This window comes from Nesoenas mayeri (assembly GCF_963082525.1).
Source record: "Nesoenas mayeri genome assembly, chromosome: 26".
NCBI lineage: Eukaryota > Metazoa > Chordata > Aves > Columbiformes > Columbidae > Nesoenas > Nesoenas mayeri.
This window is the reverse complement of record NC_137552.1, coordinates 4190719-4206767: the sequence shown is the minus strand read 5'-3', so window position 1 is coordinate 4206767 and position 16049 is coordinate 4190719. Positions and strand designations below refer to the sequence as shown.

The following is a 16049-nucleotide window of genomic DNA, read 5'->3' as shown; positions in this document are numbered from 1 at the left end:
GAGGGGACTAACAGAGCGATGACGTCCACCGCAGGGCCCGGCTACGCCCCGGCTCCCAAACCAAAATCGCGGCGCAGCGGCCGCCGCTGCCGACTCCGCAGCAACACCTCGGACACCGATCCCCACTCTCTGTCCACACTCGGGTATTTTCAAACCCTCCCGCTAGAGATCTTTCAAATGGTGTTGAATTATCTGCCAGGTGAGAATACGAGAAGAACCGTATTAATCCCAATTTCTGAAAATTACCACAAAAGTTTTCTGTTCAGAAAATGCCACTATTATTTAAAATGCTTAACTTTTAGCTACTTGAAGTCATTTTATGTGACTTATTCTCTGAACTTTCAGCTTTTATGTATGAAGAAGCAAATGACCAAAATTTAAATTATAATTACAAAGTAATTGAAGTGGGTTTTGCCCATTATGCATTAAAAGTATTCCTTAGATCTATGCATTTCTAATCACTACAGTCTGTTGGCACAAGAAGTAAATAGCAATTAAATTGTTTTACTTGTGAATCTTATTTCTTGGCCTGTTTTTGAAGTAAGGCGAAGTTATTGACTAGTGATCAGCATTTTTCTTGCCCTAAAGGTTGACAAAGGTCCCGGGTTTTGCCTTTGCAGTGAAGGATATCAGCATGCTGAGCATGGTGTCGAAAAGCATCAGCAACCGCCTCATTAATTACATCTCAACCCCGTCAGGAAACCGAAGGCTCTTATTGCAAGACTTTCACAACCAGGAGCTACCTGGCAAGAGAGAAGGATCCTGTATTTTAGAGCACTACAAATCTCTAGGTGATCTTTTAATGCAAATATTAACAATTGGAGGAGAACCAAACTCAAAACGTGTCTTTTCTACGCATCAATTGGTAAAATGCTCAGGATACGGCCCAAATCTTTTGTGCAGCTCCAGAGGGAAGTTCCTCCCCAAACCATTAACTGGCAGGAGGAGGAGGAGGGAGGAATTACCTGAAATAATTCCAAACCCTCTAAGTTATGGAAAAAATAATGTATGTTCTGCCTCCTCTGTGTTTATTTTTTTCCTATTAAACGCTGGGCAGAGGATCAGCTCTCAGGAGTAGGTGTTTCCAAATTCAATGTGTTTGGACACCACTGCTGGAAAGCGCAGCAGAAACCGAGACTCCCCAGGCCCCACACGAGCTGCAGGAATTTGGCTGCTCCGGCCGCCTTCGCGTGTCGCTTTGGAGTAGCTTGCATTCCTCAGTCTGGGAAATGTAGCCGCAGCACTTAAACCCGGCCTAATTCTGCAGTGACGGCCAAGAGCTGCCATCGGAAAGCCTGCTCGGGACGGATTGCAGATCGCGTTCCGCTTCTTGGAAAATAAGTAGTGCCCATCACAAAAACGTTATCACAGTTGTTGAGTAGCATTCTCCTCGGCAGCTTTGTAGCAAAGACTGAAATGGGAGGAAAACCACATTTTCCTCTCACTCTCAGCTTCAGGGCAACGTGAAAACGTTTGAACTTTTGCTGTCGTGGTATATTGTGTGCTAACCAAGCCCATTTTTGCTCAGACCTCTTTTAGCACAAGGCAATAGAAATCTAGATCAAACTAATGTGGGTTCGATGGTGATGAGAAGTGCCGTGCAGCCTCAAATTCAAAATGGTTTGCTTTTTAACTCTGCTGCTAATTTTTAAAACACATCGATTGTAATTCACTCAGCCTCTCAGAAATGAAGCATTCCTTCTTACGCATCTTGAACACTGAACAGTTTCTTCACCCACCCACTGTCAGTGTTGTTCTATCTGAGAAGCAAATCACAGAATCACAGAATCGACTGGGTTGGAAAAGACCTCAGAGATCATCCAGTCCAACCCTTGGTCCAACTCCAGTCCGTTTACTAGATCATGGCACTAAGTGCCATGTCCAATCTCAGTTTAAAAACCTCCAGGGCCGGTGAGTCCAGCACCTCCCTGGGCAGCCATTCCAATGCCTGACCACTCTCTCTGCAAATAATTTCTTCCTAATATCCAGCCTGAATTTCCCCTGGCAGAGTTGAAGCCCATGGCCCCTTGTCCTATTGCTGATGCCTGGGAGAAGAGCCCAATCCCCACCTGGCTAGAACTGCCCTTCAGGTAGTTCTAGAGAGTGCTGAGCTCAGCTCTGAGCCTCCTCTTCTCCAGACTAAACAAGCCCAGCTCCCTCAGCCTCTCCCCATAGGGCTTGTGTTCAGGTCCCTTTCCCAGTCTTGTTGCTCTTCTCTGGACCCGCTCCAGCACTTCAATCTCTTTCCTGAGCTGGGGGGCCCAGAACTGAACACAATACTCCAGGTGTGGAAGGATCACTGCCCTTGTCCTGCTGACCACGCTGGTTTGGATACAGGACAGGACACCATTGGCCTTCTTGGCCACCTGGGCACACTGGTGGCTCATGCTGGGTTTCCTGTCCATTAGTCTCCCCAGGTCCCTTTCTGCCTGGCTGCTCTCCAGCCACTCTGCGCCCAGCCTGGAGCGCTGCAGGGGCTTGTTGTGGCCAAAGTGCAGCACCCGGCACTTGACCTTGTTGAACTTCATCCCATTGGAATCGGCCCATTCTTCCAGTCTATCCAGATCCCTCCTGCCTTCCAGCAGGTCGACACTGCCTCCCAACTTGGCGTCATCAGCAAATTTGCTGATGATGGTCTCAATCCCCTCATCTAAATCATCAGTGAAGATGCTAAACAGGACTGGACCCGACACGGACCCCTGGGGGACACCACTAGTGACTGGCCACCAGCTGGATGCAGCCCCATTCACCAGCACTCTCTGGGCTGGGCCCTCCAGCCAGTTCTTAACCTAGCAGAGAGTGCGCTTGTCCAAGCCACGGGCTCCCAGCTTTTGCAGGAGTATATTATGGGAGACAGTGTCAAAGGCTTTGCTGAAGTCCAGATAGACCACATCTACAGCTTTCCCCTCATCCACCAGGTGGGTCGCCTGATCATAAAAGGAGATCAGGTTGATCAGACAGGACCTGCCCCTCCTAAACCCATGCTGGCTGGGTCTGATCCCTTGTCCCTCCTGAAGGTGCTGTGTGATTGCATTCAGGATGATCTGCTCCATAACCCTGCCAGGCCTGTAGTTGCCAGGGTCAGCTTCACAGCCCTTTTTGTGGATTGGGGTAACTTTGGCCAGTTTCCAGTCATATGGGACCTCCCCAGTGAGCCAGGACTGTTGGAAGATGATGGAGAGCGGCTCAGTGAGCTCTTCTGCTAGCTCCCTCATCACCCTAGGACAGATCCCGCCTGGTCCCATAGACTTGTGAGGATCCAGATGGCTCAGTAAGCCACCAAATTAAATCCTAATTTGATCCATATTAATTTACTGTTACTTAGCTGATTTTTTTAAAAAATGTATGCTTGAAAGAGAAATAAAATGATGCCCTGGTTAGCTGCAGAATTATAAGTATGATTCGAACTGAAGACATTAAATAAAGGCATACACAAGGTAAAGGAACTCTGTTAAAGTCATTTAGACCAAAGACCTCCTGTTGTAAGCAATCCATGTAGGTTTTGAGGTATCTTAAAATAATCCTAGTGTTTTGTTTTTAAAGTGAAACCTGAAACTCCGCAATTCTTCAAAAAATAAAAAAAGAAATCAAAATTAGTTTGGGCTTTGTAGTAATGACATAAAAATAGCAAATTGTTACTTCAATGTAAGTGTGAATCCATCGCTATCACAGGCCTGGTAGTAAACCCATGAGATATTCAAAATATAAGGATCATTGGCAATATCTGTGTCAGCAGCGGAAGGCTCAAGAGAACGTTTCTGTTAAGAGGTCAGTTGCAAAATCAATATTTACTTTGCAGCAGGAAAGACCGGACTTAGTGGGAAAAATTCATTCCCATTCAGAGAGCCTGAACCACATCTGCATATGACATAAACCTCACTGAAACTCAGAGGGCTGTGGCTCATGGTCAAACCTTCCAGTCCTTGTGATGGGCTCAGAATTTCATTGGACTTGAACCATAAATAATCACGGCGCTGCCCTTCCGTGCAGGGGGGTTTCCTGTACCAAACCAGGAGCAATAGCTTTTACTCAAACCTTTCTACTCAACGTAATCTTTCCCCACGCTGGTGGCTGGATTCTGATTTGCAGCTGTGCTATCTTAACACCCTCAACTGTTCTTCAGTTGGACTCTCCAAAGTCCAATCTGCTCAACACAAAATTGCCCTGACTGAGCTTTGAACCCCGTCCTAGGCTGAAGAATAAATTCTCTCTGCCATGTGGAAACGCTAACACACTTGTAAATAAGGGAAGAGTTAAGTTAAAACCACAGTAAATGCATAAAGTACTTTTTGACAGTGGAGAACTATGTATTTTAGAGGAGACCGACAATTCTGGGGGAAAAAAAAGAGGTTGTTGGTTTTGTTTGTCTTCCCATCTCAGTCCTGTATAGGAAAATCATTTTACTGCTTCACTATGTTTTACGTTAACGCAGTTCAGAGTGTTTTCTTTCTAGAGCATGTGACTATCTTGAAAAAACGTTGGAAGCTCATCTTTCTATGATGTCAGGAGAAAACCAGCGCACCCTGGGGTGCTGTTAACAGAGGTGCAACAGGGAACATTGATTTCCAATATTTTTAACAGCCGTAACTGTGCCACGTATGTACATTCATCGTCGTGTACGCGTCTGTTTTCTTCCCAGGATTGCTGTTTAAGAGATGCACGCTCCTGCTGCCCACCAAAGACAGGCTCAAGTACATGCACAGGATTCTCTCTGAAGTAAGTTCGCGTTCCTGTCGCTGTCACTTTGACTCATCCCTGGCACTCACGCCACCGTTTCTAGAACTGCTAGGTGAATTATGCCTTTTGTTTTGTTTATTACTCCTGGGTAAGGAATTGATTGATTTGAAATCAGTCTCTTTTCAATGACAACAGAAAAGCCTAAGCCAGCGTGTTGAACACAAGGCTGCTCTACTGAGATTTCATGTGTCACAATCAGTGGTTTCCAACTTTTCCTCGTTTTGTGGACTACCAGAAATTGCTCAGTGGGAGAGCACAGAAATGTTACTCTCCTGAAAACAGAATTGCTCTCTTAGGGACCTTTCACACACCCATTTGACCACAGTTTTGAACTCAATACTAAGCCACAACACAGCTCCTATAACTTGTTTCCTTCCACAATAAGGGAAGGCTATCACTTGAATCGCTCTGATCGGTATTGATGCGCACAGTACAGATATTTTTCAATCACAGGAATCAACTTATGGTCAGTTAAGATAAATTACTCGTGTTTTGCACTTGCAGGTTTCCTGTTTCAAACTTATTGGCTGCCCGAGGCCTCTGCATTGTTTAGGGCTACAGTGCTATGGGGTGTTTCTACAGGTACAGTATCTTTATGGAGAGAAGGCAAGTATTACAAATATTAACAAAATTAAGGTAGTTTTCTAAATTAATCTGTGATTTTGCAATATATTTAGAAGTATAAGATGGTTTTGAGGCTTAAGGGGTGTGTGTGGGGGGGATATTTATTCACACAGCTCTCTGAATTTCCTTTCTGCCTGTTGAAAGACACGGGAGAAGAGGAGCTTTTCATTACACAGCTTCAAACTCACAAATCAAGAGCAGAGGTGATTTAGTTTAAAAGTAAATGGCTATTCACATCATATGCCAGAATATTATTGTTAGCTCGCGGGAGCTTAAAAGTCATAATAATAAAAATCAGTGTCAAATGGATTAGTACAGCAACCCACAGCTTATTTACTGCATTGTGATCTACACCTATGGCTCAATCTATTAATTTTTACCCTCTTTCTTTTGTAATCTTCAGATCCTAACAGCAGGCTGGGATGAACTGGAGTGTCACCGCGTGTTCAACTTCCTCTGCGAGCTCAGCAATTTACCCCGTAAAGTGCAGATAGTTGTCAGCAGCAAACCGGGTAATCATCAGAGCAAAAATCCCACAAAATCAAAGTGCGCTATCGTGGAGGAGTCAGAAAATGGATCTTGATTACCGCAAACAAAATGTGGCTAGAATGGAGAATGTTTTAGCTCTGCTAAGCCTTGCAGCACCAAACCTTTCCTGACTTTCCTGTCCGCTCCATTAGCTTTAATATTACACAGAAAGTGGGCACTTAAAGCAAATATTTGCCCTTTGCATAGATAAATACACCTATTTTTTTCTTCGCTAAAAGTGCTTTTCTCTTTGACATCTATTCTGTAGTGAAGAGAGTTGTCTTGAGAGGCATTTAGGGTTTTTTTTAATCCTTCCATTATCAAACCCACACGTAAGTTGTGTAGATACCCAAACACTAACATGAACTCGAATCGTTCCTGCTGTCGTCAACACAGAACACGGAGCTGAGAGTCCCTCAAGACATGCAGGAGCTGCCGTGGGCAGCAGATGGGTCAGTGATAGATTCCGCGGCCTGAATTAGCTCAACGTATCCAAAAGAGCCAAACTTGGGAAGTAACAGCTCAAAATTTAGTTAAATCGCCTTAGGTGTTCTTGAGCAGCTTTAAAAATCCCCTTCTTCCTACAAAAAATAAAAAGTGATCGTCTATATTGTGCAAAGCTTGCTGGATTTATAATATCTCCATCCTTTTACCCCAGGAAGCGCCCGAAAACTGGAGCTGCGCATCAGGTTGTACTGTCGCAGCGTCTTGTTGAACCACTGGATTCACCGAAGCGATTCTGCGTTTTGGTTGACTCGGATTTTAAAGCCGTGGCCCATGGTTAACCAAGCTCGGCTGCTGTACATCATCTTTGGGCCAGTGTCCTCTCTCGATGGCGAGTAATTGGGAAGGGGGGGCTTAATTTTCAAAGGTTGTTCCCTGAAATGGAGATTTCCTTGCGGGATGCAGCATTTCTGAAAACCAAGCGCTATGCAAGTAAAATGGAGTTGTACTGTCGAGAAAAAATTGCTCAGCTTAACCAGACCTCAATAACATACGTAAATTACATAAGTAATATGTGGAGATATGTATATAAATATGTATATATCAAATTTCTATATATATATAAACATTTCTTCATGGTACAAGTGAGGAAATTGCACCTCTGCTCTTCTCCTTGCTTAGGGCAGACTTGGCTCGAATGCACCTCAAAGAAGCAGCTGTTTCCCCAAAGAAAAGCACAGTTTCTCACTTAATTATCAGACCTGGGGGTTTTTTAATTGCCCTTTGATTCAATCTGCAACTACCAGTGTCGCTGCTGAAGTGAGAGGAAAATAATCCTGTCGCAAAGACTGAGTTGTGTTACCTGAATCCCCCTCCTCTAGCTCTACTGTAAAGCCACTTTAGCATCTTCCTTGTTCAAAAAATATATGTATTTTGTCACTTAATAGCAGTTGTGATTAATATATCGCTCAGGGCACGTGGTTTGGCAGAAAATGATAGAAGGACCAACAGATGAGACCAGCCTGAAAGGTCTGGCAGACGCGATTAAACTGCTGTACGATACAGAAGCGAGGGAATGGACAGCAGACGACGTGATCAGCCTCGTGGATGAGCTCTCAGGTGTGGCTTCGCTTATGTCATTAATCCACAGGGTTATATGCTCGTGTCCTCCAAATCTGGGAATAAAACCCTGCAATATTCCTTACGGTAGCTGTGGCAGCACTGGAAAAGTTATTACACTCAGGCGGTAGCTGGGGAGAAGATAGATTTGTGAGCCTCCCAAATTCCGGCTCTTTCCCCATTGTGAAATATTTTAAGAATCCACGCAGACCTTTAAAATTCAAGTCTTGTCAAGCCATGATTAAGGAAACCTTGTCCAAGTTGTGTAAGCAGAGAACATAATGTTGTGTGTTCAAGCCAAAATTCTACTGAACAGCGTTAACGGCAACGCTGAAAGTTAGTTTGGGGTGAGATGGTTTCACAGAGCCCTCATGAAGAGCTCTAGCTGTATTGCTGGTAAAAGCCGATTATATGACTTCATTGTTTCTTTTTGTTCAAAGATCACTAAGTTTCTCTCTGTTTTATGACAAAGTTGTCCCCCGGGAGTGGCTCATGGAGAACAACGCTCGGCTGCTTATCCTGAGCGGGAACAACATCTGCTTCACGTTCATGGCCAGCAAAGCCGTGAACGGCCGGGCCGTGGAGCTGGCCAGGCTCGTGGTCTTCCTGGCCTTGGTGAGTACCCCGAGCGGAGCAGCTCAGCCCATTGGTCTCTCTACTCCCAGATTAATTCCCTCAGACTTAAAATCTGTTTCCCCACCTACTCCTACCAACCAGGAGTAAATCCAGCAAGAGGCTCGGTGCTTTTCCACCCTCTGGTCCCCATCCAGCATGGATTCTGTGAGTTAGTAAACCTGTCCTTGGGGAGAGGTACCACTAAAACGTTGAGAAGTTCCCCTGTTAACACACCAGCGAGAACAACCTGTGTGTCCTCATAACTCTCATCCTCGTGGGTCCCTTCCAACTCTACGATTCTATGAACAAACCTTAATTTTCCAGGCCAGGCTGCAACCGATCCATTAGAATCGATAGTTAATTCTAAGACTTAACCTTGCCGTGCTCGTCATAAAAGGTGCGTTTCTAACATTCCCTGTGCGCGCCAGGTCTGCGAGAAGGACCTGTACTGCATGGACTGGGCTGTAAAAATGATGCAGAAGGTCTGCAAGGTTTTTGGCACCCCTGGCGAGAGGAACTACTTCCTGCAGTGCGTGGAGAACGCCTTCGCGCACTTGATCATGGACACGCTGCAGGCCGTGCTCTCCGGTAAGCCCGCCAGCTCCTTTTAGGCTGAGTCTAAACACCAGCTGCTTGTTCAGCTCCACGAGCTGCAGTTGCTCCCTGTCCACAGCTTGTCAGCCTCAATAAAACCTCCAGGCTGATTATGGGGACGAGCTGTAAAGATGAACGGCTCAGCTCCAGCAGATTTTTGTTTTAACGTGCAGTTGTTCTCGTCCGGCTTTGGACAAGCTGGGGAAGGAATGTTGGAGGGAGTCTCCTGCGCTATTTCCCAGCTGTCCTGCCGTCAGGTGCAGGAGCCGAAGCCTCATAAATCTCAGCAGAGGCTGCTGGTTCAGCCTCTGCTGACAACACCGAAGGAGGAAGATTGATCTTCAAAGGAGTCATTTAGTTTCACTAATCATTTTTAAATGTTTCTCTTTGCCCTGCCAGGCGATCGTGATGAAGAGGACAGCAGCTTTTTGAATTTGTTTCACCTCGTCAATGCACAGGCGAACTTCCATAAGGAAATTCTGTACCTGGCCATGAGAAGCAACAGTGTTTGATGCTCCGAATTTCACAGACTCTCCCTCTACTCCTGCTGGACTTTTCTGGTTTTGAAGCATTTGCAAAGCAGTGTCCAGTTATTTCTTCGATTTATACCCCCGTAAGAGCTGGAGCAGCAGCGGGAGAAGCCGGTGAGGTAAATATCAGACTGTCATGAGCTCACTGAACATTTTGGGGAATCTCTCAGCGTTCTGCGCTTTTTCCTTCTCCGGGGGCCTCTCCTCTGGGAGCACAAACCACATTCTTTTCCCACTGTGTGTGTTTGCAGACACAATAAAAATGACATGGTTTCCTATTCGATGTGTGCACATGAATTAAGAATGTTATCTTAGTTCGGAACCAAAAACATTTTGAACTTTTACTTTTGTTTTCTCTTGGGAATCGGAGGAGAAGGAGACAGACACGGTTAGAGAAGCTCAGCTCCCCTTCCCCACTTTGCCAGGGTCTCTCTCACTAACCCTTAGATCTACCACAGAAGCGCTCCAGAGATTTTACACACAGCTTCAGCACAAAGAGGCGATTCCAGAGCTCAGTTTAACCACTTTGATCAAACAAGGCAACCTTTTTCCCCCCAAAACACTACAGGTGAGGAAACTTCAACTCCCTCTCCCCCATAACCGACCTGTTCTAGTGTATTTGCCTTTCTAGGACTTAGCCGAGTTGAAGACACATTAAACACACACAGGCTAAGATCACTGTTTCACTGAAATATATAAATGTTTGCTACTTACAAAAAGATTTTGATTTTCTGCTCTATTACCTTAAAAAAATGTCTGTAACACAAAATAAAAAGCACTTACGTTCCTGTGCCTTGTTTACAACGTGGCTGTTTTCTCCGCATTATTAAAGAGCCGCCTCCTCCACCTGAATCACTTCCCAACTGTCTCAGTTTTCCTCCAGGACCAGGTTTGAGCTGCTGGGACCCACATTTTACCTTGGAAAACCAGCTTTCAACTGGTGAAAATAGCTCAATGGTCCCAATTTATCCCAGCTGCCCCCACTTATTTCATCAGCTGCAAGCTGAGAAAGCTCGGTAGGGATTCGCTTGGCAGTTTGCACTGTCAGAACTGTGGTGACATTTGTTGGGTGCACAATGACAGGCAGGGTTTGGGGACATGGAGGAGCAGGATGGGTTTGCTGTGGATCTTCACAGGGCGCCGGCAGATGGCAGAGGGGAAACTGGTGTCCCGGGGAGGAGCTGCTGCCCTTTTTTCCCCCCGGTGAAGGTTGGATTTAAAAACCACACCGCAATAAAACACGCTGCGATTACATCTTATCTCTGAAGAAAATAAAGCAAAATGCAAGACTCTCTGATATCGAGCCAGTGAGCTGCCTCCAAAATGCTCATTAACGAACCCAAACCCCACGCTGCAACGCCACAGATTGCCGCGGCTGCAAAGAAGCAAAGTGTAAGACTCCGATATAGAGTCAGTGACCCGAACGCCTCCAAAATCATCACTAATGAACTCAAAACACGCAGTGAGACACAGCCACGAATACAAACAGGCAGAATCCGGATCGTCACCGTCCCTCCCTCACACACGGGAATTGCCACCAATGAATGACCTGAGCGGCCAGAATCCAGGACGCCGGAGCGGAGGCTCAACCCGCCGAGTCTCTGGTGCGTGGTGGCTCAAAGCGGCTTCACCAGCGCCCGGCTCGTCAACCGTGGCCGTGGCCACAAGCCATTTGGCCAGCACGGGGATGCCATTGTGCGCTGACACGGGAAGAGTCGCCTCTTCGATTCCCTGGCGATGGAGACGAAATGTCAGCGTGGCCGGCGCTGGCTCAACCACAGCGGATCCTCCAGCAGCACCAGTTTTAGGCACTGCCATGTGTGAAATGTTGGTGATGTTGTTAATTACTATTAACCGCTCTTTTTCTTTACACGCACAACAGCCCAGTGTGTATTTGGTGTTAATTTTTGCATTCACACCAGACAAGGACTTTCCTTCCCAAAGGGCTGAAGCTCAAAGCCACCAAAGCGGCGCTTCCCAAACCAGTTTTGCTTGAACTGGGCAACAACCCTGACCTTGCAGCCTTATTTTCCGGTATCACCCTCTGATCACTTCTCGCAATTAAACACCGCTGGGTAATGATGTCCAAGCGGGGGGCACCGTGCGCCAGAGGAGCCAGGACAAAACATGGTGCCTTTTCTTCCACTGCTGTTGTGGGGAGTGGATAAAACCCTCTCAAAATGAGAAGTGAAATGCCCCCGCTGTGCCAGCGTGGCCCATTTTGGAGCCCTCTGACTGCGATCTGAGCTGCCCAGCGCCGTGTCCCTGTGCCATAGAGCCCTCCCTGTCCATCTGTCTGTCCGCACATCCCTTCGCAGCCCCTTCCCCTCCCCGTGCAGCTCAGGAACAGCTCGTTGCTCATCGCCGACGGTTCCCAAAGGAGGGGAGTGAGAGAAAAGCATCGCTCCTGCTCTCACACTCAGCTGAGTTTCCATTCCACACATTCCTCCTTACTCACTCTCTCTCAATCACTGCAGATGTTGACATCAGACACGACTCATGCAGCGGAGGTTATTGAGAACATGACTTATGCTGCAGGAAATTCCTCCCAGAATATTTCGAGCTGCTGATTTTTCGACTATATTTGGTCGTGGAGCGGGAAGAAGCTTTTTCTGCATCCGCAGCACTGGGGCACCGAGAACCAACACCCCTGGGAGCAAAATCACCCGCGTTGTGTTTCTCGACGGAGTTTTACCCACAGGAAATCGCGGTGTCAAATATTCACCGACTGCATCCAGCATTCCCAGGCTCCGGAATCCCTCTTTTGTCTGGAATCACCGTCTTCTGAAAGCCCAATGGACCAATTCCACGTACCCACTTGTGCGATGGGCCCAGTGTTAATGGGACACAAGCAGTTTTTCCCATTATGGATATTTCAGGTGTTTACTGCTTAAATATATATATATGTATATATATTGCTGGGAGAGACCAGGGATGTGAAAATTGAGTCTTCTAGGAGGATGAAAGTTTCATCAAACAGCATCACATACAACCGAGGGTGCAAGGGCAGGAAAAACACTCTTGATGCCCCAAATACCTCCCCAGACCTTTCCAAACTGGGGGGGATTAAGCTCTGAAATGTTCTTTCCATCCCACAGAAAATTCCATCCTATTGAAAAGGTTCCTCTTTTTAATGTGCTGGGGTGAACTGAGACCTTGCTGAGCACCCGAGAGGGACCTGAGGGAGGATTTGGGGACCTGGATGATAATCTGGGGACCTGGGTGAGGGTTTGGGGACCTGGGTGAGGATTTGGGGACCTGGGAGAGGATTCAGGGACCTGAATGACAATTTGGGGACCTGGGTGAAGGTTCAGGGACCTGAGTGAGGATCTGGGGACCTGGGTGAGGGTTTGGGGACCTGGGTGAAGGTTCAGGGACCTGAGTGAGAATTTGGGAACCCGCGTGAGGATTTGGGGACCCTCCAAGCTGGGGAGAGCCCGGTTTGGAGCCCGGAGCAGCAGCAGCACCTTGTGCTAAGGGCCATGGGGGTGTCTTGCTGTGGTTTGACCATTTTTCATCCTTCTCGGGGTCTGCTGCCCACCCCGTGTCACCCCATGGAATCGGGGTTTGCTGCCCCCCCGCAGACTCAGCACTCTCGCTCTCCCGGGCCATCCCGCTTTATTCCATTCCCTCCAAACATTTCTCATTAAAAATAGAAGCGCTTTCTAAAATGAACCCCGACGCCTGCCCTCGGGAGGGTTCGTCCCATGGGGCAGGACCCGTCGCATTCTCCCCATCCCAGGGATGCGTCACCGGGAACAACGGGGGGACGTGTTCCTGGCCCCCCATGTCCCTTTGCCCGCGGTGCCGACACCGTGAGCTCCTCGCTGGGCAGCCGGTTGCACCGGGGGGGGTCAAAGCTTTTCCAGAAGGTTCCGAGGGACCAGGCGGCAGCTGCGGAAGAGAAAGGAGATGCTGAGCTGGGCCCAGAGCTGGCGGAGGGAGGGGGATCCCCCCACCCCTTTTAAATGATGCAACCAGGGTCCCTTCTTGCTTCTCCCTGTTTCATTTCTCTCCCTTGTGGGAACAAAAGCCGCCAGTTCGCGCTGCTGCTCTCTGAACGGCGGAGAAGCAGCTTTTCCAAGGGGGAAGGGGCTGATCAACCCAGCACAATCACCGCTGTGCATTTTGGTGGGCAGAGTGCCCTGATTTATATAAAATATCCCCCCTGCTTTCCTCGCACCCACAGCAGGAAACAGCTGCGCCGGTGCTGTCAGCCCGGCCAGGCAGAGGGAGCAGCAGCCAAAGACAACAGCGTTACAAACAAAACAACCCCCTCCCTGGACACGTTTCTTCCCCAAAATGACACCCCATTGGGACGAGGAGCAGCCGGCTCACCTGGATGATGCTGCGGGGATGCCGCATCTCCCCCCCCGTATCCCTCTAGAGCATGTAGATGATGTAGGAGAGGATCACCAGGCCGATGATGGCAAAGAACATCAGGATGAAAATATCCAGCATGGTGAGCGAGCAGGCGGAGGGACCAGGGGACCAGGGGACCAAGGGACGAGGGGACGAGGGGACGCCGGGCGGAGGAGCCGCCGCTGCGCCCGCCAGCCCCCGCGGCTCCGTGCGTCCTCCCCTCTGCTCCCGGCGCGGCTCAGGACGCGGAGATGATGCCGGAGCTGACGGAGGCGGAAAAATAAAGGGATAACCCCCCGTGGGCTGACGGGGTCAGGGAGCGCTGGGATGGGGTCGGGGGAGCGCTGGGATGGGGTCGGGGGAGCGCTGGGATGGGGTCGGGGGAGCCTTGGACGGGGTCGGGGGAGCCTGGGATGGGGTTGGGGGAGCCTTGGACGGGGTCGGGGGAGCGCTGGGATGGGGTCAGGGGAGCAGCGGATGGGGGAGCACTGGGATGGGGTTGGGGGAGCGCTGGGATGGGGTCGGGGGAGCTGCGAACCGGGTCAGGGGAGCGCTGGGATGGGGTCAGGGGAGCCTTGGATGGGGTCGGGGAGCGCTGGGATGGGGTCAGGGGAGCCGCGGATGGGGGAGCACTGGGATGGGGTTGGGGGAGTGCTGGGATGGGGTCGGGGGAGCTGCGAACAGGGTCAGGGGAGCGCTGGGATGGGGTCAGGGGAGCCTTGGACGGGGTCCCGGGAGCGCTGGGATGGGGTCAGGGGAGCCTTGGATGGGGTCGGGGAGCGCTGGGACGGGGTTGGGGGAGCGCTGGGATGGGGTCAGGGGAGCGCTGGGATGGGGTTGGGGGACCCTTGGACGTGATCTGGGGAGCACTTGGACGGGGTCAGAGGAGCCTTGGACGGGGTCAGGGGAGCGCTGGGACGGGGCTCGCGGAGGCACCAGCACCGCGGGAAGGCGGTTTTGTCTCTGCTGCTTCCCACCCGAACCACTGTCCGGTTTAGGGGTGTTCGTGGCGATGCGACCCCCTGTTTGCCACTGGGAAAGGGCACATCCTATGGGGAATGAAGCAGAAATAAACCCGGGCCGCCGCGAAGCCGTGTGGATGGGCCAGCACCGCTCTGAGCTCAGTTTTGGGGTGCGGTGTGCGGGTACCGCAGCATCCTTTGCTTCAGCATCACAACACCCAGTTTAAACCGTGGTTGTCAGTGAGCGGCAAAAGTGGAGCCTGTGTTCACCTTTTCTTTTGCTAGTGCTGCAAATACAAACAACACCCTTCTCTACACACCTCCGAGATTTTCCTTACCCGAGCTCAATGCTGCACTTGTTGTAAATCAGACCTTGGGGCTCTGGCCCCGTTGGCACCGGCATTTGGTGATCCAAATCCCCCCATTTGGTGACTCGAGATCCCTGACCCCAAGATCCCCAACCCTGAGATCCCCGACCCCAAGATCCTCGACCCCAATATCCCCCCTGCATCCCAAATGAGTGGAAAAACAGCCGGAAAAGCGACCACAATCAAACCCGGCACAATCGGCAGGTAAAAATGATCCTTTTATTTTGAATTGGAGTAAACCCGGGAAGAGAATCGGTCGGTTTGTTCCATTCGATGGTTCGGTTAAAAAGGCCAAATATAACATGATTTTTGTTGCTTTTCTGTCTTAAAAGAGGTGGGTGCTCAACCCAACGGGAACGGGGACACGAGGACAAACCCCAATCAAGCGATGGATCCAGAAGGAAACACATTCTAAGCTCAGCACTGGAACTGGGGAAGCCGGGGTGGACGAGGTCTATTTTACACGTGATGAGAAGCAATTTAGCTTTTAATTTTTAACTACTTTATTTATTTATTTTAAATACAGGTTTAGGTGCTTTTCAGCTATGAAAAAAAGGCAAAAAAGTGCATAAGTCGAGAGAAAAAGGCAAGAAATCAAGCAGTAAGAGGTTTGTTTGCCGTGGTGGGGGAGAAGGGGCAGGGGGTGGCAGGGGAGCGTTAGGACGATGGTTTCAAGGTAGCATTAAAAAAGGTCTGTATACCAAAACGTGATTGCGCGTGGTACTTGGTCCATTAAAAACCAGTTTATTCACATTGATACTCCCCCTTGATCCCAGACAAGAAGGTGATGAAGGGGATGAGCAGGAGCCGCCCCCCCTGCCCCGCCGCCCCCTCTCTCCTGCTCGGGTTTAGTTTTAGTCTCGGTTTAGCACCAACCGGGATTCTCATCCCGTAAACCCATCCCGGCTGCTCCGGGGGTCCCGTTTGTGCCCCAAGGGGCTGGCGGTGCCACATGTTTGGCAGAGAAGAGCATCCCCCCCATGCGCTTCCAGTTCTGTCCCTGCCCACCCCCTTTGGAGCCCAAAAGAGAAGGGGACGGGGATGCACTCGGAGATTTTGGTCCATGACGTGACCCCGAGGCAGCGGTGGCACCAAAAGCCGCCGTCACTGGGGACGGACGAGGGGCGCGGGGCGGTTCGGGTGCCAAATTCTGGTCGCTGCCCCTC

The 16049-nt window shown here is 49.5% G+C and overlaps 1 protein-coding gene across 1 annotated transcript; it reads left to right on the top strand.

Moving 5' to 3' along the window:
- Positions 1–18: 18 nt before the first annotated feature.
- Positions 19–9173, top strand: FBXO47 (F-box protein 47; the record flags this gene model as incomplete). The annotated part of the gene is made up of 10 exons (XM_080359735.1): positions 19–199; positions 621–791; positions 4640–4716; positions 5242–5319; positions 5765–5873; positions 6548–6724; positions 7306–7452; positions 7925–8067; positions 8496–8655; positions 9061–9173. The coding sequence occupies 10 exons, from the start codon at positions 19–21 to the stop codon at positions 9171–9173; spliced, it is 1356 nt and encodes a 451-aa protein (XP_080215861.1).
- Positions 9174–16049: the final 6876 nt, after the last annotated feature.